Below are 22,073 nucleotides of genomic sequence, written 5' to 3' on the forward strand. Positions count from 1 at the left end.
CTGCTGTGGTTGTAGTAATAGCTGTGGTTGCTCAAGTGTAGCAACTTCACAGTCAGGAAAGAACTCAGATGAGGAAAGAGCAGCCATCCTGGTAAGCAGACTGTACAGTGAGGTTTACTACTGTGAGCTTTACCTGTCAGTCCGTACCAATTCAGATGCAGAACAGGAGGAGCAATAAAAATTGCATATATGAAAGAATATAAAAATGTTGAGGAATTCCTTCTTTTGAGCAGGTAATTCTTTCTATGCCTTCAGCTTTGGTTTCTAAATATTTGACATACGTATCTTTGAAGAATAAAATAGGAAAGGACATCAAGTTTGTGTGGATTCTAATAACTTTAGAGAGGAGCTGACTTCCCAGTGACAGTGTGTCATGAGATCTCTTGCTGCCTAAGCACGTTGATTGCCAAAGAGAATCCAAGAGCTGTATGCATATACACAGTGACTTTCAGCCATTAATCTTTCATGTATGATTTATTTTACTTACTTTCATGAAGATGCTGTTTTAAATGGAAAATTCTGAATGACTAGAATTTGCATCTTTTGCAAGGATGCTTTGCCCCAAGCGGCTATTTTTTGTATTGTTCCCCTAATAGTGCAGTTTTTCTTGCTCTGTATTGGTGGGTTGCCAGACTGCTCATTTGTGGTTCTTCTGTGTTAATTGATGTGTATCTGGGGAAATTTTCTTTCTGTAAATTTTCTTTTCTGTGACACCTTGCAGAGAGCTTAAATAATGTGAATCAGTCAGTCAAAGGTGGCTCTGAACAGGATTGTACACAGGAAGCTTTTCAATTAAAGGCGCTTAAGTAGTCTTAAGACAACTAATTCTGTCTTGAAGTGCATTCATATATCCCCTTTAGATTGCCAGGAAGCATATTTATGTGCATTCCTCGACATGGCCAACGTAGTTTTGATTTTTAGCAGTTCCATTCTTACTTCCCTCTTATTGAGGTACCTCAGGAATGCAAACAAATGTCCCACCTGAGACTGCGGCTTCATTTTAAAACTCACTGTCCAAACATGGCTAGAACTTTTTGCAACAGACCCCACCATGAAGACACTCTGCTGTCAACAGATAATAAAGAAAAACAGTGAGAGGAATACACTAGGATGCAAATATTTAGGAGGAGGGAGCATACTGAAGTAAAGCGAGAGTAGGTTTTTAAGTCACAGGGACAGTTTTGGAATTCCACCGAAGTTTTCACATGTCCATATTTTTACACTTTTATATCTGGTTGTTTTTTGCTGTTCTTAGGAGGCAGAAGACTGTTATGCAAAGAGCAATTCATATATCACACTTACGTAATTTGTATGATTATAAAAGATCTGACAAGCAAGTTTAGAATCTAGTATCAAATCTGTTAAGCTGGGTAATCACCAAAGCGCTGTTTCTGGGGAAAAGTATGATTATAAAAGATCTGACAAGGAAGTTTAGAATCTAGTGTCAAATCTGTTAAGCTGGGTAGTCACCAAAGCGCTGTTTCTGGAGAAAAGTTCTTGGTGCTGGAAGCTGTTTTGGGTCCTTGGTGTGGGCTGGCTCTTTCGTTGTTTCAAAGCCCCTGGTCAGGACTAGGAAAGGGGTCTTGTAGCTGTTGGGCTGGTTTATTCTGTGTGTTTCTGCACAGAGGACTTTGTGTGTCCTGTGTATAACAGGATAGGTGGTTATTTCATGTGCAAGTATCTGGAGCTCTTGGTTGCCTCATCTGGTTGGATTCAGTAGGTGCTTGTAGGGATTCACTAGCCATTAAAATGTTCAAACTCTGTTAGGCTGCACTGTCCTAAGGATAATGAAGAAGTCACTTGGGTTTCTTGCTTTTGCCCTGAAATTTGTAGAGTCCTCTAGATAAACTGTTCTGTTTTCTTCCCATATTTTCCCCTAGTAAAAAGGATCATAGCAAGCTAAAAATAGAAATGTACAAAATTAATAAAACATTGAAATTATAAAATCAGATAATCAAAGATCAGGAATTTAAGAGTCGGAGAAACTCAAGATCTTTATGAAATTCATCATGTGCTTTAATTTCTGTATTGTTTTCTTGGAAAGCATGTGTTAATAGGATTATAAAAACAGCCTGAAGAAAGTACTCATTCTCTCAGAATCATTGGTCATGAGACACTTAAACTCTCTGGGCTCCTGTGAAAATGCCAGCTCTGTGCAGTAAAGGTTTCTGTAAATTGTATAGCTGGTGCAATTTAGCTCAATTAACTCTGCAATTAAGTTCTTTATATTTTCATATCTGGGAATTTCATCTGTCATATTACAACTGGATTGCAGCACAACAGAAATGGCAAGTCTGACTTGAGTCTTACATTTTCTTAGGAGTTTATCAGAGGAGAGAAAACCAGCCTTAATTGGAAAACAAATTATGCAGGCAGGACTAACTGAGCTTTGAAATGTTTGAATAAGCCAGTTTAAAAGGGATTTCATTTGAGAATTCAAGCAGGAATTAACAGGAAAATAGGTGTCCTTTTCTAAAGCTGATGTCCTTGTTTTTCACTGCATTCTTGGCTGCTGATTGAGGGAAAGGATCTTGGGCCAGACCTGTGCACTGCTGAGTCCTTGTGGTCTTCAAGAGATCGAGTTCCGTCGTATTGGATTTTGGTAATGTGCTGGCATGGTATAAGCCCTGCTTTAAGGAGGGATATCCTCTTGTGGTTGGCTTTGAAGGTAGGAAGGGAGAACAAGGGAAGTTTGAATACTGCAGTTCTGCTTCAAACAAATAGCCTAAATGATATTTATAGCAGCATTTCAGGTAAGTTTTGGTAGTCCGGTTGTTTAGGACAGCAGCAAGTTTGGAGCATATTTGACTCAAAGTCAGCCCTACCTTCCTGATGTTGCTTTAAAGAGGTGAAAATGTCAGAAGAGGGCAAGAAAGCACAAGGGAAAGGTCTCCACAGAATAGAACTCTCCTTTCTGAGCCCAGTTCTAATCTTAACTGGCTTGTGCGCCTTTCAAAATAAGGTATAATGTCTCCCTCAGCCGAAGGGCACACAGGCTGCCTGACCTTCTCGCCATTACCCCCAGCCTTTTACAATGAATAATAGAATCCACAGGAAATCCTAGGAGGTCACCACTTCCTTCCCCTCTCACAAATCTTAGGAGCAGAGCGTGTAAGAATCCATGGATGTTTCTCTTGGCTTTTTGAATATCATGGATAAGCTAGAATTTTATGACTTGGGACAAAATCTAGATGAAATTTAAGATATAAAAGTTATAATGATTTACACACAGCTGTGGAATATGGGCTTGTGAAGAAAAGCAGATAAGGGAAAATAAAAAAAAATAATTGGATAGTAGTTGAATTTAACCAGTTTAGTTTTCATCTCTACATTAGTACAGAATAAGTAGCATTTTTGCAATATTGGTACTTGTCAATAATAACAGTACAGAGATTTAAGTGGGTGTCAGTGCATAATCTGTGTTTTATAGGTACTTGTATTTTGTTTTCCAGTTAAGAAGTAATGAAAAGGGAATCTGTTTAGAACAAAAGACAAAACAAAACAACAACAAAAAACCTCAAAAAAAGTAAGATTTTGGCATTAGTTGTCAATTTTAGTTTCATGTGAAGAGCTTGAGCCGTTTCTTATTCTCTGTAACTATGGATTATCAAGTAAGGTAGTTGCTATTATGAATGGCAATGCTGAGCTCTTGTTTGGTCCAAGGGACAGCAGTGATGTGGCCAGATCAAAAAAGGCCCTTTGGATTTTTCACAAGTGAGCAGCTCCTTGGCACAAAGTAGGAGAGAACAGCATCTGCATCTCCCAGGTGTAGGATATCTCTTTTGCAGGAATTGACACACTGACATAGGCTCTTTAGAAAAGACAGGCCCGGCAGATGGGGAGGGGTTGTTGCTATTTATGTTAGGAATAGGCTGGAGAGTATGAAACTCTGTCTGGGGTCAGGTGATCAGTCAACAGAGTCTGTGGGTCAGGGTCAAAGGGAGAACAGCAATGGGGGCCATCACTGTGGGGATCTGTTACAGACTGCCTAATCAGGAGGACTCTGTGAATGAAGCACTCTATAGACAGATTGGAACAGCCTCACGCTTGCAGGCCCTTGTCCTCATGGGGGATTCCAACCATCCTGATGTCTTTTGGAGGGACAGTACGGCCCGGCACAAGTAGTCCAGGAGGTTCCTTGATTGTGTGGAAGACAGCTTCCTTCCGCAAGTAATAGAGGAGCCGACAAGGAGAGGTGCCATGCTTGACCTCATGCTCACCAACAGGGAGGGTCTGGTTGGGAATATGATGCACCAGGGCTGCCTTGGCTGTAGCGATCATGAAGTGGTCAAGTTTGAGATCATCAGGACAGTGAGAAAGGGCACGCAGTGTGCTCACTGCCCTGGACTTCAAGAGAGCAGACTTTGGCCTCTTCAGGAACCTGCTTAGTAATGTTCCATGGGATATAGCCCTAGAGGGCAGGGGAGGCCCAAGACTGTTGGATGATATTCAAGGATCACCTGCTACCTACTAGCCAACCGTATCCTGGGCTGCATCAAAAGGATTGTGACCAGCAGGTCGAAGAAGGTGATCCTGCCCCTCTACTCTGCTCTCATGAGACGTCACTTGGAGTATTGTGTGCAGTTCTGGTGTCCTCAACATAAAAAGGACATGGAACTGTTGGAACAAGTCCAGAGGAGGGCCACGAGGATGATCAGGGGGCTGGGGAGCACCTCCCGTATGAAGACAGGCTGAGAAAGTTGGGGCTGTTCAGCCTGGAGAAGAGAAGGCTGCGTGGAGACCTCATAGCAGCCTTCCAGTATCTGAAGGGGGCCTATAGGGATGCTGGAGAGGGACTCTTCACTAGGAACTGTAGTGGTAGGACAAGGGGTAATGGATTAAAATGTAAACAGGGGAAGTTTAGATTGGATATAAGGAGGAAGTTCTTTACTGTGAGGGTGGTGAGGCACTGGAATGGGTTGCCCAGGGAAGTTGTGAATGCTCCATCCCTGGTGGTGTTCAAGGCCAAGTTGGACAGAGCCTTGGGTGAGATGGTTTAGTGTGGGGCGTCCCTGCCCATGGCAGGGGGGCTGAAACACGTGATCTTAAGGTCCTTTTCAAGCCTAACTATTTTATGATTCTGTGACAAACTCCGTCCAAAATTTATGTGTGGAAGCTGGGTAGCCCTGAAGTGCAGTGCATTCAGTTTATTTCGGATTTACTGTGGATACACCCCTTACTGTGAGTGCTGCCGTATTGTCTAATGTATGTATTAGAGATACGCAAATCTAGATTAGACAGTGAGAGTCCTGGGTCTCTTTGGAAATGTGTCCTGGGAAATCTGGATATATTGTACCCTAATTATGTGGGGATATGTGTTGGTCATTTGATGCTTTGTCTGCAGAGTATCGTATCCAAGCAGTGCAAGCATTAAGAGATTAACTATATCTGATGCAGGAAACATTCTGTCTAAATAAGGTGATATGATCTTCCCTGAGTGATAGGGGCAAATAAAAAAGCAGATGCTGTACTTATGAGAAACTGAAGTGTTAAGGCAGAAAAAGTGAACTTTTAAGAGGTTTGAGTAATGCAGAATCATGTTTGTTTTCGTTAAGTCAGCCCATGCTGCGGTGAGGTTTTGTGAAATCTTACGAGCAAAACATATTTGCTGGCATGGGCCTTACTCTGTTAATAAGCTGTAATCTGTCCTGTGAGTGCGTGAGGCTCTGCAGCCATAGGTAGCTCCTAGATGGCCTTTCTGGGCTGCATGCTGTAATCTTCATTTCCTGCATGGCTGCAGAGTAGTTGGTAGTTTTCTCTTTTCCCGTGTGTCTCTTTAGTCTGTCCTACCACACGTTGCTTACATTGCCTTAACTCCTCTTCACGTGACATCAGAAAGCGGGAGGAGGTCCTCCCAAAGCCAAGCACACGTGGCTTTGGTTTTTTCACAATAGGATCGTACAGTTGTGCAGTGCTAGTCCTTGCAGCGTTTTTTACCTCCCACAGCCCATGCTGGTACAGTTATCACAGAAATGCATGATTTCTGAGTAACTTCTAACGCTTCTTGGAGATTGTGAATAAATCTATTTGGTTTTGGGGACGCTGATTGTTTTTTTCTGTCTTTATTTTCTTCCCCCTCCCCCCGGACTTCAAATTAAGCTTGAAGGTTTTGCTTTTATTAAATTTGAGACTGAACCTCTGTTCATTCTTCTGTCTAGATTCAGCCTATAAAGGTTTTCTTTTAACATAGAAGTCAACCTAAACAAAATCTTGGGCGTAAGCTGGTATGTTGAAAAATGAGGGGGATGACTTGTATTTTCAAAGCTATTTAAGAGTAATTGGACATCCGCATCCCTTTAGTATTCATGGAAGTTTGGCATCTAAATGCAGCAGACAGCTTTGAAAACCTGCCAGGTCTTTAACACTGTATGTTCTGATATTTTCTCTTTGTTTTGTGGAAGTGGGCAGTGATATTTAAAAAAAAAAAATCTTGTTGGCATTTTGATGTGAAAACTCTCAATGGAAGTTCCTGAAGAGAGGCAAAGGAGGCCAGCTCTTCCTGCCCCTGGCAGTGAGGGTGCAGCACGATGCACCAGTGCCACTGGGTGTGCTGTGGAATTAACCACTCACAAGTGTAGTGGAAGCCAAAGATGTTTAGTTGTCCAGCTGAGAGCAGAAGCAGGCTAAATTCCTGTCTTATGTCTTTTATTTTGTCCTAGTAATCATGTTCTGTGCAATGACACTTAAAAGTGAGGCTGTGCTGTACTTGGCACAGTTGCAGATAAAGTGGCAACCAGTCCCTATTTCAAGGAGTTTACAGAGGAGGGAGTTGATACTGTTTAATGGGAGATCTAAAGCTGGATAATGACAGCAAAAAAAAAGCAAGTTAGTTTTACATTTACGGTTCATTCCTTTTGCTTGGAGAATGGCTCTATAGAGGGTAAATGGAGGGGGAAATGAAGGTAGAGAGGGAACGTTGAAGGAATGGGTCCTTAGGTAGCAGAGTCACACTTTTTGGAACAGGTGTTTTATATGGCACTTGGCTCACTGTTGCTGTAGTATCTGATCTCTCCCCTGTTGCATATCAGGTGGTTTGTCAACTGAAGAAGTTATTTCATTTCCATTATTCTATGTGTGTATAATTCAGAGTACCTCATGATTCTTGCTGAGTATCTGTACCTCCAAGTTGTTTATTTCAATGCTTACAAGCCTTATTTAGGGCTTTAGGGATTTTGACAAGAACAACCTTTCCGTATTATTTTTGAGCTATTCAAAAAGTATTTTCCTCCCTCTTCTTCCCTTCCCTCTTAAAGAGATGCAGGGATGTGCTTTCTACTGTTTTTTAGTATTTAAATATTCAGTACTGCCCATTACATCCTGGTCCCATTTGCTTAGTCAGTCTTTTTGAGTAGCCTATAACTTTCCAAACACCAAGCAAGGCTGAAAAGTGCTGTGGACTACAGGATCCTTTTGTTTCCCATGTCTCTTTTTGTATGCAAAGCATTCATACAAGGCTGGCTAGTGAATGGCTCTTTGTCCAGGACCTGGTGAGAACAGAGCAGTTGAAGTCTGCAGAAACACTGTTCTTTACATCAGATGTTTCATTAACTCCTCCTAATCTGTATTTAATGACCTGTTGTTCATGCAGAGCTCTTTCGATGAGAGATAGGCAGAGGTTTACATCTGGCAGTATAATGAAGCATTATATACTTCTCCAGTTTTGCACAGAAAAATGACTGCCCTTTATTACTGTTAGGAATTTATATTATAAAAATCAGCATGTATCTCTCTAGTGGCATTTAAATGTAAATGCCTAAAGTTTTTCGAATACGTATTTTATATTTCATACATAACCAGGACAGTGATATTGTGAGTCATTGCAATAAATTTTGGAATTTAAATTTAATTTTTATTCAAAAGCTGAAGCTGTCCTTGCATATTTCTCCCAGCAGGGGGGGAAATGTCTTTTATCTCTTGGCTAAGAGTTATTTTAGTCATCTTACCTAGCAGACAGCAGTGGAGAGTGAAATCCTTGCCCTTTAGCACCAGGACCGGAGCAGCCTTCATAGCATGTAATGTACATTATATCAGCAGCATGTCTCAGTTCTGTCTTGGATGATCTTCACAGGGGAGGTGTCAGCATAATTCTCTAAAAATCCCCTTATGCTCTTTTTGTATTGTCTTGGTAAGGTATGTTACCTCATGTTACAGTATTTGGAAAAGCAGAACAACTTACAGGTCTGCAAGAGCAAATACTGAAACCAGTGGAGTTAAATCTAATAAAAAATAGGTTAAGCTTTACACTGCATCTTAGCAAAGTGTTGGGAATATTGTTCTTAGGAACCCTCTGATTTATTGCATCCTTGCAGTAAAGCAGTAGAAAGTATCTGTTAATTGCATTCACTTTGAATTGCAAATACTAGTAAATTAGCTTTTAGGATATAACTGACAGCCTGGAGAGGCCAGGTAGGATTAAGCAGTGAATTCTGGCATAGCCAAGAATCAGGTATCTATTCGATTTTACAGCTTCAGTAGTGCTGATCCCAGTAAAAGGAGCATGGGCAGGGTGTGAAATTGCTTGGGAGAATGTCGAAGAAAGCACAGAAGGCTATTGATGCACCAAAAAATTTCAGAACAAGATTGACAGCTGTTCTTGTACCAAGCAGTGGTTCCTCTGTGAATGCTCTTGTTGTGATCCACTGTGACCACCAAGGGGTCGAGGTGTTATTCAGCATGTTTAGAAGTGGATTCTTACTTTATTGTCAGTTTAGCTAAGCATATTTTTCTTCAGATGTTGTTTGGATTAGCTCTGTGAAATCTCAGTGGCAAAATGGGTTATCCTGTACATACATCAATTTCCAAGGATGCATTTTAAGAAGCCCTTAAAACTTACTCGCATACAGGGGCTGTCTTACAGGACCAGTAGGATTGTTTCAGGATGACTGAGAAGAATTTGGGCACTTCAAAGCATATGTTTGCAAGTTTTCGTGCATGTTACACTTCCCCCCTCAACAGATAAAATGATGAGATTTCCAAAACAATTGGAACAAATAATTTTTGTTATGTCTACCTACAATGTAGTTGGAGATTCAAGATCTGGTTTTAAATGAGCTGTTTCAGATAATGCAAGTGGTTTTAGCATAGTACTCAAGGCTAAGTAAGCCCAAGCTGACATCCTCATGACTGTGGCTATGTTGCGCCTTTCAGACTTGTTTGCCTTTATTAGTTTGGGTTTACTTTACAGTGCACTCTTATATGCAAACCCTTGATCTTTCTCTGCCTCAGCTTCCCCATCGCAGTGGATATGTCCAACATTAAGACCTTGTAATAAGACTGTTGAAACCTATGTTCTTATTTTGAAGTATTGTGGAGCTCTGAGATTGTTAGCCATAGTAGGGCAGATTATCAATATGAAGGTGGTGGATGGTGGTGCTAAAACTTATTCTTTACAGTTCAGCAAATCTGGTGGCGAGAGCTTGAATTCAGTTACACTGGTTGACTTTCTCTACAGATCTGGGATTCTTACATACGAAGCTTTACTTTAGACTGATATTCTAGAGGAGCATAAAACTACCACATTTTTATCATTTGAAATACTTTGGATGAATTTGTTACAGTTCTCACATGAACCTTCAGGGCGGAAACTGACAGCCCACTATGTTTTCTCTCTCTGATGTTACTAGGATGTTGTAGGACAAATACTTGTTCTCCTGCCTATTCAGATTAATTGCAGGTGCCTGACGCAGTTAGTTGAGCATAGAATGTGTAAATTCAGCTTGCCTTAATCTCTTCTATGTGTAATTGTCCACCTTCATTAAAGCTGCTTCTAAGGAATCATGAAATTATTTATGGAGCTGTATATCTGAAACAATGGGCACTCCCATTGAAAATGAAATACATAATACTGCTTTCAAGGCACATGCGCTTCCTATGAGGTAAGAGATTTTGCTTCGTGCTGTTGGAGTTGAGTCTATGGTTTCCTCTTCCCACTGGCATTTTCACAGTGCCAGGGGCCATTCCCACTCATAACAACTGTATCAGTAGTTTTGGCACAAGTGGGCACCTGCCACCTAGAAGGAATGACAAATACTAGAGAAACAGAAACTGTGTTGGAGAAGGTGGTTGTGTTACAGCCTCACTGCACACTGGAGTATTGCTCTGGGAAAAAATGCAGTGAAAAAAAAGCAGAAAGGGTCTTGGAGCTCTGAGCAAAGAAACTGTTTTGGTTGATTCCTCATGTCTGCAGGCTGCTTTCTCTAAATTAACAAATTAGTTTGAAAGACGCTGGCTGTCTCTCTAAGATTACTTTTTTTCCCCCCTCCAAACTGAAATAATCTTCAAGCTCCTTACTTTTGCCCAACTGTTGGATTCTATATTTGTAGTTTGAGCTAGAAAAGCTTTTTAGCATTTATGATAATTGTATATGAATTATGCTATTTGAGATTTTGCTTTGGTGCAGTAGAGGTTCCTCTAAACACCCATCTCATTTTTTCAGATATGGATCCCTGGAGACCCCAAGCTTTGAAGAAGTTGGAAACAAGAATTCCTCTGAATCCAAAGCAGTTGTCAGGATGTAAGTGTAGTTTTGCCCTGCACAGTGAGCTCTAATTGGGATTTGATATTGGAGGAGGATGTGGGCAGCATAACATTTGTTTCCTTTGAAAATTCTCAGCACTGTTTGCTTGCTTAAACAAGCTTGTGTAAAGGCCAAATATCAGTTGTCTCAAAACATATCCAATATTATAACCCAGAGATCTTTTGATCCTTTGGCCCTCATGCCTTTCATGTCTGAATCTGATACCTGTTACTCAACTACTCATTTATAGAAAGCTCAACAATGAAGTTGTCAGGTGTATGTGCTTTAACAGATCCTGTATAAATGTGAAACTCTTTCTTGCCTTAAAAATTTCCATTGCTCTCAGTTGCTCTGGCTACTTTTGTCTTACAGAGATTAATGGTATCTGGAAAAGAGGTTGGCTTTGTAGTCCTGTTGTGAAACATGTAGTTCAAGTAGTTCATGTTTTGTCTTGTCTGGGATAATTCCAATATAATTGTGTTTACCATCTTTTCTCGTAGAACAGAAACATGACACAATTTTGCTCTTAGTATTATATGACTCGGAGAAATAAGAGGAAAAAGCAAGAAAGCTATGTTCTTTCTTGCCATTAACTCTGTATTCCTCAGAGAAAAATATCGCATGGGGAAGCCTGTGGTCTGTAGCTAGAGATCTGCATTTATCAGACTCCTGTTATGACAGTTCAGATGCTTTAAAAATCCATTTGGGGCATTAGAAATAGGGATGCAATTTAAAGCATTTCCACTGGTTTGACACAAAAAAGAAAACTGCTACAGAAGTTAAAAACAACTGTAGGAAGAGGATTTATGGCTCCTCAAATATCCTTTTTAAAGAAGAGATGGGTTTTTACAAAATCTTAGGGTATGTATGAGAGGAATATCATGTTGTATGTGGTATACTGTAAGCCCACAGATTACTACTTTCTGTATTGAAGTTCTCTGTGCTTCCTGTACTTGTAGTACAGATTTGTGATGAATTTTGAAACAAAAAATGCCTGATGCAAGTTTTTGTTTTGTTTTTTTCATTAATTAGTGTTCTACCTCGTGCTCATGTAGCTCAGAACCTGCAAGTCCTACACTAGGGCTTGAGGACACTTATGGCACAGCCTCATTTGAGAGACTTGTGGGAGCTATCAACCTACCCTGATGTTTCCGAATTCGGGGTCCAAGCCAGCAGTTACTTCTCCCACTTGTTGCAGTGACATATAGTTGTTACTGACCCAACATCATTTCAGCTGTGTTTGAAATTGTGCCTTCTAAGGATCCGTTCTGCCAAGGGGATTTTCTTCTGTTTACTTATACGTCATTCCTGTCAGTTTTGGGCCTCTGGGGTGGCCAAAAAAAGAAAGGTATTTTTTGTCAGGGATCAGGTTTAATTAACTATAATCTAAAATGTCTTTTGGGATTTTTATTGTTATTGTCCTTTTCTTTAAAACTGCATTCAGTAATACACAGCTTAAAGAAAGGAACTGTAATTTTGTAATTTTACAAATACACACAGTTTGGACCTTAGAGTTATGAGTAGGCTCAGAACACCCCCAAAAGATCTCTGAGCTTAAAAATCTCCCTGCCATGCATGGCTTTGCTTTTCTTCTTTTTTTTTTCCTCAGTTATCAGGACCCAGCTTAGCTTCCCATGTTCAGTAGCTTGCTTTCCACAGTTCTTACTGCTTTCAGTCAGTCAGAAAGTTTGTGGTTGTAAGTAAGAGAAGAATAAAACCCAGAAAAGGTGGAATTCCAGTCAGATGTCTGTGTTTCCAGAAATGTGATGCCTTGCCTCTCTTAGTTGTCTGACAAAGAGTAGTAAGGAGTGAGTAACCTGACCCTCTCTCTCCTCCTGTAAGCACTTCTTTTTGCTCTTCCTTGCATTATATAAACAAGATTGCCTGGTGCTGTTTCTCAGTTCTGCATTTTTTTTGTCGAGGTGTGACGGAGTTGCCTCTTTGTCTTAGGTCATCATTGCCTTCGGAGTTCTCTGTGTTTACTACGTGTTTTCTTAGCTTAGACTTCCATTGACTTTGAGAAATATGAGTTTATGGAACACAGGAAGGCATGACAATTCAGAATAAAACCATACATACGTTAAACACAAAAGTTACCAGCATTAAGAATTAGAGAGGTCCATATGATAGTACACATTACATGAACTGTAAAGAATTTGTGCTATGATTCAGTTATGGTTTTGTTTTTAAGTGAGGCTGTATAGCTCAGATGTCTGGTTTGGTACTTGTCACCTGACAAAAAGCAAATAAGGAAAGAAATGAGTGCCAAAAGAAATACTTTCTCTTGCTCGTGTTTGATGTGAAGACTCTACACACCTTACCAGACAGGAGGTACCGGAAACTTCAAAGAGGTAGTTGCATCCAAGAGATCTCAAGCACCTTTACGTATTCTGGGAAGGGGATCAGTAAGCCAGGCAACTAATGCTGTTTGGGGATTTCAGTCCTTCTGAAATGGTTGTGTATACTGCCTACAAGACAGTAAGAAACAATGCTTTACATGATATGACCTGATCACTGTGATCTCTATTCAGAGCAGGAGAGTTCCTCAGTTAACTTTTAACTCCCTGTTTAAAGGTTGAGCTGTCTATGCAGAATGATGTGTGGAATATCTTCTGCCCTATTTTCCCCACTCTACTGAAAGATGGTGTTAATTTTAATCTCTGGGCAATCCACTGCTGGCAGACAACTGTACCCAAAGCACAGACTCCATTAATGTAGCGAGGTGGTATATTAAAGGAACAGAACACTTGTTTCCCAGAAGGTAGGCATTAAAGACATGGCTGGAGCTGGTTGAGGACAGAGAAAGGACCATAAAACCTTCAAAGTACAAAATATTGTAACTGCTTTTACCTTTCGGAAGTCAGTAGCTTCACTGGATACCGAGATGCCTCTGGGTAATGTGAGGGTCTGAAACAATGCTTGCTGAGGCCATGTCACAGAGATGATTTGCCAGGCTTGCAAGACCTGTAGAGCTGATGCAGCACATCATACTTCATGGATAAAAGGTGCTAAGCTTGTTGCCAAGAGTTTTAAAGATTTCTGTAAGGGAAGTTCCCAGAAGTGATTCATTCCTGTTCAGTGTACACAGAAGGATGTTCAGCCTGGCAGGCCAGGCTTGCTTGCAATGTTTGCACTCAGGGAAGACTAGTTGAATGTTGACTGAACCTAGTTACTTGGAGACCTCATACGAAAATACAATAGCATGAACCTGAGATTGTCTGTGGGAGAGGTTTTTCAAGAAGCAGTGTTGTCATATTGGTCCGTGGACTTGGACCATGATTTTTTGTTTGTTTGCTTGCTTTCTAGAGGTCTAACATTTGTACATTTTCTTTAAAAATACTCTTTAGGCATGTTGGTAAATATAATGGGGAGTGGGAAAGTGTGCCATCTCTCCCTGTACATAGAAACAACTCTTGTGTTTGTAGCTAGTGAGAGACTCCACAGCCAGGGCAAAGGCAATGAAAAGGAAATGCTGTGCTGTAAACAGTGAGACATGTTCTGATCTGTTCATTTATATCTCTCCTGATGAAGCCAAAGAAAGATAAGTCCCAATTTAGGTTATATTTCTCACGGGTGCTAAAGAGAAGGTGGTAGAACTGGAAAACTGGTCTCCTGGTTGCAGTATGAAGTTTCAAACGGGGATTTTTTTTTTTTTTTTTTCCCTGTGTATGTTTTATACTTGCCGTACACTTACAGCGCTGTAAAAGAGAGGATTCTTGCTGGAGTTGGACAAGCTGAATGAGAAGAAAAACTAGTTTGCTTAGTACAAAAAGTTAAAGAGCTTTAAGCCCTCAAATCCTTCTCTTCTGCACTCCCAAGCACTGCCATGGCTGAATTCAGGGACTTTTAAATCCTAAATGAGCTTGAGTAACAGTAAAAGTCCTTTCAAGCCTCCTCAAGGAGCATAAGGTTGTGATTTCCTTCTGCTACTGGCTTTGTTTGCTAATTTGGGGTAGGTTGTTGGTACTCTCCCCCAGATGAATGACAGGCCACAGAAATGAATCAAAATACTTGGAGGCTTTTTTGTTGCCTTGAATGTCAGCTCCTAGTTACATCTGCTTTATTATCAAAATGTGGAATTTATTTGTTACTAAAACTTGGAATGTGGCACAATTGAAAACCGCAGACAAAGCAACTCAAACCTGAGCTGAAATCTCCCTGTTTCATTCCACAGCAATTGGGTAAACCAGTTCAAATAAAATTAAGGAACTCTTCAGTTACCACATGGCAGGTCTTGCATGTTTACCTCTCCTCTTCTGCATTAAACCAGCAAACACCAAAACTTTCAGTGTAATACTGCAGCATTTGGAGTTTCTCATAGTGATAAAAAACATTGTCCTATGGTTTCTTGAGCATTTTTGATCTTCCTGAAAGAGAACTTGTATTTTGTTTCCTACTAACATTAATGATCATGCTGGAAAACAAGACTGGAAAACTGTTACAGTCCTGCAGAAATAAAACTGCTCCTGGGCATTGTACTCCAGGAGAACAGACACCAAAGGAATGTGAGACAAATGGAAGAAAATTGGCTGGAAGTTTCTGATGCCTGGGCAATTCATGGTGGAAAGCAGTTAAGATGCATTTGGGAGAGCAACAGTCAGCATTCATTCCAGTAAAACCAATTAAGCTAAAACAACAGAAGAAACCAGTGTGGTTACATGAGAAGTGGAGTCAAACACAGGGCAGTCTAAGCAATGGAAGAGTGGAAGAGTTATGAAAACAATAAGAACTAAGCAAAAAAAGAACAATTAGAACAGCAAAGAAAAATAATGATTGCCATTTCAAAACACAGAACAACCGGCCAACCTGTTCCCTTAGACACTTTATGTGTGTCCCAGCAAATGCCCACCCCTACCTCCCCTGCCCCACATACTATTCAGCCAGTTCTTCCCAAATCAAAAAAAGAGCAGATCATTTGCTGGAGGTCATCAGCATGTTATTTATAGATGGACTGGGCGTAAGAAGCTACCCTTACAACAACTGTTGCTTGCACTTTACATACATTTTACCCCTGTTTCAAAGCTGAAGTTTAACTGCCCATGTTGTTATTTAATGAGCAAAACTTAGAAAATACAGCTGGCTTAATTTAGTCTGTGTGAGCTAGCCTGAAAATTGTTGCATGGACAGTGGAGGAGCAGGAAGAGCTGTCTAAAGATTATTCCATTGATGGTCTTAAGTATGCATTTGGCAAATTACAGGTAGTTTTGTACATGTTCCTGTCTAATTCAATAAGAAACTAGTCATTTAATCTCTCTTTGCAACTGAGGTTGGCCTTATCCTTCTTAATTGTCAAATCTCTCTTCTGTTCTTCTTCTGAAGGAAAGGAAAACTTTATAGCTCATAATCAACCCATGAAAAATGTATTCTGTGATGTTTCTTTCCTGTCTGAGATCTTGGAAGGCTTCTGTTTGTATCTGTCTCTGGGTCTATCAAGTACAGGGAGTTTCTTCTCAAGGGCAGCAAATGTAAAGCTACTACTGCAAGATATGAGCAATTCTCTAGCCTGTTTTCAGAAATCTTACCTCCCTGACACACAAATTAAACAATCAGGCGATAGGAATTCAGTAGGGCACAGTGTAATTTTTTTCTCTTTCCTATTTCCCCTCTTGAATGAAATGATTTTGCTGGCAAAAATCAGTGTCTGTAACAGTTGTGAACTGTTCACCCTGCTCTGGGAAACTGGGTCTGTCTTGAACTCTATTTGTCCTTCAGCTTATGAAAGTGGCCATCAACCAAGCCTGTGGAAACTGAGCTTAGTATAAACAGCACGTGAACAATATTAATAAAAGATCTTATCCTGGGGAGAGGCTCCTTGCAAATCATTTCTGAACTGGTAAATGCTCCTAAGAAAAGAATATAGAGCCTAGTTTTTGGTGGTGGAGCCAGTAGGGATGATGGTGAGCTTATGATATGGGTGGGGAAAAGGGGCATAAGAGCAGGAGTAAGTATTCAATTAGGTCATGCAGCGAGGCACAGTGTTCTGCCTGTGGTGGAAGAGAAATGAAAATACTGTAGGCATAGGACAGTAGTGTTTGTGTAAGTATTGCTGTAACACAGCATTCAGGGTATGTGTGGGACTAGAGTGGATTAAAAATATTAGAGGAGGGTGGAGCGAGAGCTTAGGAGCACTGATGTGAACATGTCTGTTGTGGCCTTTCTTGTACCTTGGGATGTGGAACACTGTTGGCTTTGCTGTGGCAGTCATGGAGCACTGGCTGTTGTGTGACACCTGTCCTGACTGAGTAAAATGGTCTTGAAGCTCCAGATAAAAAGTTTGGCCACCTCTGGCTTAAACTGTGGAACACATACTTGTTGCATTTATGGTATTAGCTTGCCTGAGCAAAGGTGTGAAAATTCAGTCCAAAATGGTTTTCAAATGTGGAAAGAGTATTACAACTTCCACAATCTGTTTCATATTTGCAGTGAAACCTGAAATCTGGAACATGTTTCCATGTTAATTTTTAGTTGTAAATACTTTTTGTAGCACTGAAACTGTAATTCCAGTTTCTCCTGTCAGCAAGCCTACCCAAACAGTTTTACTGACAGATTTCCAAATAGTCTCATTAGAAATTCAAGGTTGCTACAATATTAGGGACAGAAATGGACAAAGAACAGACTAAAATGGATAGGACTTGTAAAATGACATCTCTATGGGATTAAAAGTTAATCGAGTTTTGAGGAAAAAACTAATATGGTTAAGGTGAGACAAGGAGAGTGGGAGAAACTTATTTTAACTCTTTCTTAGCTATTAGTTTATTTTGAATGACATTGAGCAGCTGAGTTAACCAGATATTGCTGTGGTTTCCCTACTTGCAGTACAAACATGCCAGTATTAGTATGCAACTCTGATACGAGAGCTTTCTGGGTTGGCTTTTGGGATCCTCATTGTCTACATGTAAAATCTATGTTCATATTTGAACTCTCTTCGTGATCTCATAAATTGAGGAAAGAGAAGTCCCCCTGTCTTGCTTCTCCCTTTCCATTTTGCAGCTATTAACACAATAGACCCAGAACCACTACATGTGTATTTTTTAGAATTTGAACTTCAAAAGCCAAGTGCCTGATTCTCATGAGCACAGGTGCTCTTTGAGCTGACACACTGGTGTCTTTAACTGGACACTCGTGTTTAGTGGTTTTTACTGACAGCATAGCCTGTTTCTTCTTCTTGTAATATCATTGAATGTATGGAATACTGTTATTGCATGAGGGTCTTGGAAATGGGGGTACTGGAATAGGTATCAGGGAAGGTTTCTGTAGATGTGAAAAATATGTTCATTGGAGGGCTTAGCTCTCACAGCTAGCTACACAGCAGAACAGAAAGCATTTGCAGAAAGAGAGCCTGCTGCAAACTAGGGCTGTTGTCACTTGCTCATCTCGGCTGTTTTTCTGATGGCAGTAGAGCTCATGAAATCTGCTTCTTTATAGAAGGAAAACTGTGTTTTGTAGCAACACGTCTTGTGCCTGCCACAGCATTTGCGACTACTGGCTGGAAGAGATTTGAAATACTGAGATGGTTTCAGTGTCAAAGAGGAAATCTTCAGAACTTCCTTTTCTCAGGGACTTTAGATGTTTATTGTGCCTTCTCTTCTGGAACAAGGGTTTTTTTCCCCTCTCACATTATGTCCTACTCTGAACACCACAGTAGGTTAGCATGAAACAGTGGCCGTGGCCAGCGTGTCATGTTATGTGACTGCACACAAAAGTCCTTTTCCCTTATCTCTTTGTCAGCTCAGGTAAACAAAATCCTCTTTAAAGTGTTTCTTGATATGCCTTCTGTGTCTTCCTAGCCTCTAATTGTGCTGTGGCCAGTGCTGATTGGTGTGCTAAAAATATGCACACTGGGTTACCTGCACATTGCTATGAAGAACCAAAGATCTCACAGCCTTTTCTGCAGCAGAAAAAATAAGTTCCTAATGTTTTTTTAGCCAGGCTTCAATTTTCTTAAAACTTGAAGAAATCAGGTTATTTTTCCAGAGTTCTTTCAGGTTTTTCCACACTTAGTTGAAATTTGTCAACAAAACTTTAAGTTAGTTCTGGAAAACCATAGCATAAATTGTAAGTCTTACTTTCTTACAAAATCAAGTTGAAACAATGAAAAATCCCTGAAAAGATAGGCTTTAAATAAATTCCCATAAGCTTACATTTGTGCAGTATCTAAGAACCAATCTAATAGGTGGGAGTGGATTAAAACCTACATAAACCAGGAAAAGTAGATAAACAAATCACTTCCCTCTGTTTCAGGCAGGGTGGAGACGATGTTGATTCACCAGCTCTGGTTTCCCCTCATTCCACTTAGTCTATAGAATGTCCATGGGCAGTTTTCTGCCATTGGTGACATTTTAGCTTCTGCCATTGGTGACTTTTTAGCTGCATGTGTCTCTAAGAAGGTCTGGGATAACTTTCCTGGATGAAATCCAGCACTCTTGTAACTCCCTAAGCATCCTTTTTCTGCACTGTCAGATACCCTTTTGCATGATATAATCTGACAGCCCCTTCTTGTCTTGGGGCTAAAGATAAAATAAAGCTTCTGCCGCATTTCACCCTAAGGTTAGCAAGACCAGTCTGCCTTCTGGGTTCAGCTTCTTGGTGCTTCAAGCTTGATATTGGGTACTGGCAGCACAGTGCAACCCGTGCTGCACATGTCAGGATTAGGGTTATATCTTTACAGATGAAGCAATCTCAGAGTGTCTGCTTCTCTCCCTGTTCTCTCCCTGTTCTCTGCCTGTCTTCTCCCTCTCCTCTCCCTGTCCTCTCCCTCTCCTCTTCTTTCAATTGCTTTATCTACCATTATTTGATATCCTGAATTTAATTGAAGGGTGTCAATATATCTTAAGTGGATTTGATTCTGCATTCATTTGTGGCTGTAACTGGATCCACTTGTATGGGTGTAAATCAGGAGCAACTTCCCTCAAGTCCCTGGGAAAATCTGGGTGATATCTTAATAAGATTCCATGCATAAAAACAACAGATTCAGTTCGGTACTTAGAAGGTCTTCATTCTGCCTTCACGTAGAATATGAAAGTCTTACAGTTTTTATTGTTATACTAATTACAGATGCGTATGATTGCATCAATACATGCTGTATAGAACCAGTTCTCTGTGTTTTTGCTCTTAGTGCAACAGCATCAATCTTACGAGCCTGGCTCAATCAGTGCTCTGAGGATTTCAGAGAGCCGCCCAACTACCCATGTCTGCTGAAGCTGCTGGATTACCTAAAGAAGAATATATCTGGCTCTGACCCAGAGAGAAGGGCACAGAACCTCTTGGAGCAGTTCCAGAACCAAGAAATGGAAAATGACAGTAAGTTACCTTTCCCTTCTCTCAGAGTGTAAGGTATCACAGGGATTTAGGTGGAGTACATTTCATCAACTCTCATGCTAATTGACAATGTTGTGAGGTGCACCAGTGACCTTTCTCTTAAAAGTAAAACAAAACCAAACAAAACCAAACAAAAAACAACCAACCAACCAACCAACCAAAAAGCACAACAACAACAAAAAAACACAACAAAAAAACCCTCTCTGTCTGACTCTGCAGGTTCTGTGCAGGATGACACTTGTATTGCGTAGGTGCCTATGCCTGTTTATTCTGGGGTATATTGGGAAATCCAGCACTTCTCTAATATTGAGCCAGAGATCTGAGACTGCTGCAGCAGCTAAATGGTTAATTGTCAGTGCACTTCCCATGTCATTGAGATAAAACACACAGCTGCTTTTTGGCTGGTCTTCTGATTTCAATGCACACCCCCCCCCCCCCCAGCACCCCCAGGAAAAGCCCAAATCAACAAAAAGCAAAATATAGAGCTGTGACAAAATACGGCTTGAGTCACAAACCTTGTTGTCATGAAGCTTTTCTTCCTAGTTACCGTCATGTCAAAGGAAGTGTCTGTGGCTGTTTTTTCCTATTTGAGTGGCTGGTATCCAAGGACAGAGGAAAACCTTACGTTATTGGGGGTCAGAATCTACTGAAAGAAGAGTGAACTGTAGTAACACATGTATGCAGGCAACAAGCCTGACATATACCCTTATCCTGGTCAGAAAGCTTCCTGTGACGTAAGCTGAGGAGTCATAGAAGCTCACGTAGTGCGTGAATGAGAACTAGAATCAACTTCCAGCTTTGGTAGAGGGGAATAATTCATGTCATAAAGCATAAAGGGAATGACAGGAAAATAAATATTTCATCCCGTAAAAATCATGTCTGCCGGATGTTCCAGAAATACCATGTGAATGCATACTACTGTGAAATGTCAAATTAATTCAGTCATTAAAATGTACATAAAAAGGAGTGCTATACAGAGCCCAGGCTTTTTCCGTCTTGAAAGCACATAAGTGAACAGGATTGCTAATGTGTGCCTATTGATGTCCTTTCCTGGGTTTGGTTCCCTCATGTCAAAGAAAGCTTACAAGAACTGTATTTGGGTTCCTCTGTTGTTCCAAGCAATCAGAAGTTCCCAGCATCCCTACTTCTGCATTTGTTTCCTCTAAAGCATTCAAATTATGCTATGAATTTACAAATTTGGGTCCTGACCCTGCAGTTTGATTTGTGCCATCAGACCTCCATTCAGTGCTGCCATCTATTCTTCCAGCTTGGGCAATACAAAGCTAGGTGAGCCAGAGACTGCAAATTCAGAAAGGGTGCATGACTGCTGTCAGTGAAGTCAAGCGGGCCACTGGGCTTTGAGAGGGCTAAATAGATCAGAGCTATTTGAAGATGATGAGATACTTGAGTAGAAGAGAATTCCAGCTTCTGGGAGAGTAGGGAAAAGACTGGTTACACAGCCATGAAGAATGAGTGAGAGAGAAAGGAGGAAGAGGCATGAAAAAAGAAAAGGGAAGTCTTGTGTTGCACTCCAGGACCTGGTTTTAAGGGCACTGTGAGGCTTTGAATAGGGTTGCAACTCAGTGATGCAGATTTTCAGTTGAATTTCAAGAGCTGAAAGGAAAATGAGGAGTCACATAGCAAAAAAGAGAGAAAAAAGTGTGACTCTTGTAATGGTTCACTAGAAGTCCATTTAATTATGCATAATGTTATGAAACAGCCACAGAAAAATAATGCTGAAACAGAGGTCTCCCTTTATTGCATTTAGCTCTGTCAATGAGTGGTGCAATTACAATGTGCAGGTGGAAATCTGGATACAGCCTGTAGTTATAAGTTGTTACATCAAAACTGTAGCAATTTACATTCACAATTAGGTTTTGTTGTTACTTAAGGGAGGAAAGAAAAGCAAAGTATTTTGAAAAACAGTGATGAAGTATCACATCATCTGCTTTTGCTGGTTTGATGTCTATTCTGCTTAAACTGGGTATAAAGTATTGCATAAAATACTCTGAAATGCACTGTTGGTTTTGTTTAATGAAATCTCACTAGCAGTAAACTCAGTACCTTTGTCGATAGTCTTCAACCAGTCCATTTTTTTTCCCCTCCCTTCTTATGGAGTTACTGTCACCTTACGGTAAAAGAGATGAGGAAGAGGATTTATTTTTAGGGATTTTCTGTTTGACTTCCTCCCCTACCATGGGAAACAAGGGCACATTTCTTTGTGTTTAATGTGGCTTTG

At 40.5% G+C, this 22,073-nt stretch overlaps 1 protein-coding gene across 4 annotated transcripts in view; it reads left to right on the forward strand.

Moving 5' to 3' along the window:
* Window positions 1-22,073, forward strand: part of RGL1 (ral guanine nucleotide dissociation stimulator like 1) — a 66,319-nt gene that overhangs the window by 21,645 nt on the left and 22,601 nt on the right. For 3 of the 4 annotated variants that reach the window (XM_061452098.1, XM_061452100.1, XM_061452101.1), the window contains 2 exons: window positions 10,436-10,513; window positions 19,632-19,816. In XM_061452098.1, coding sequence (XP_061308082.1) covers window positions 10,436-10,513; window positions 19,632-19,816 — 263 coding nt within the window. The remainder of the gene's footprint in view (window positions 1-10,435; window positions 10,514-19,631; window positions 19,817-22,073) is intronic. The other variant, XM_061452099.1, reaches the window with a different exon arrangement.

Source organism: Pezoporus flaviventris, unplaced genomic scaffold (genome assembly GCF_033815535.1).
Source record: "Pezoporus flaviventris isolate CSIRO_AGI_PZ_B2104156 unplaced genomic scaffold, CSIRO_AGI_Pfla_v1 ptg000013l, whole genome shotgun sequence".
Classification (NCBI taxonomy): Eukaryota; Metazoa; Chordata; class Aves; order Psittaciformes; family Psittacidae; genus Pezoporus; species Pezoporus flaviventris.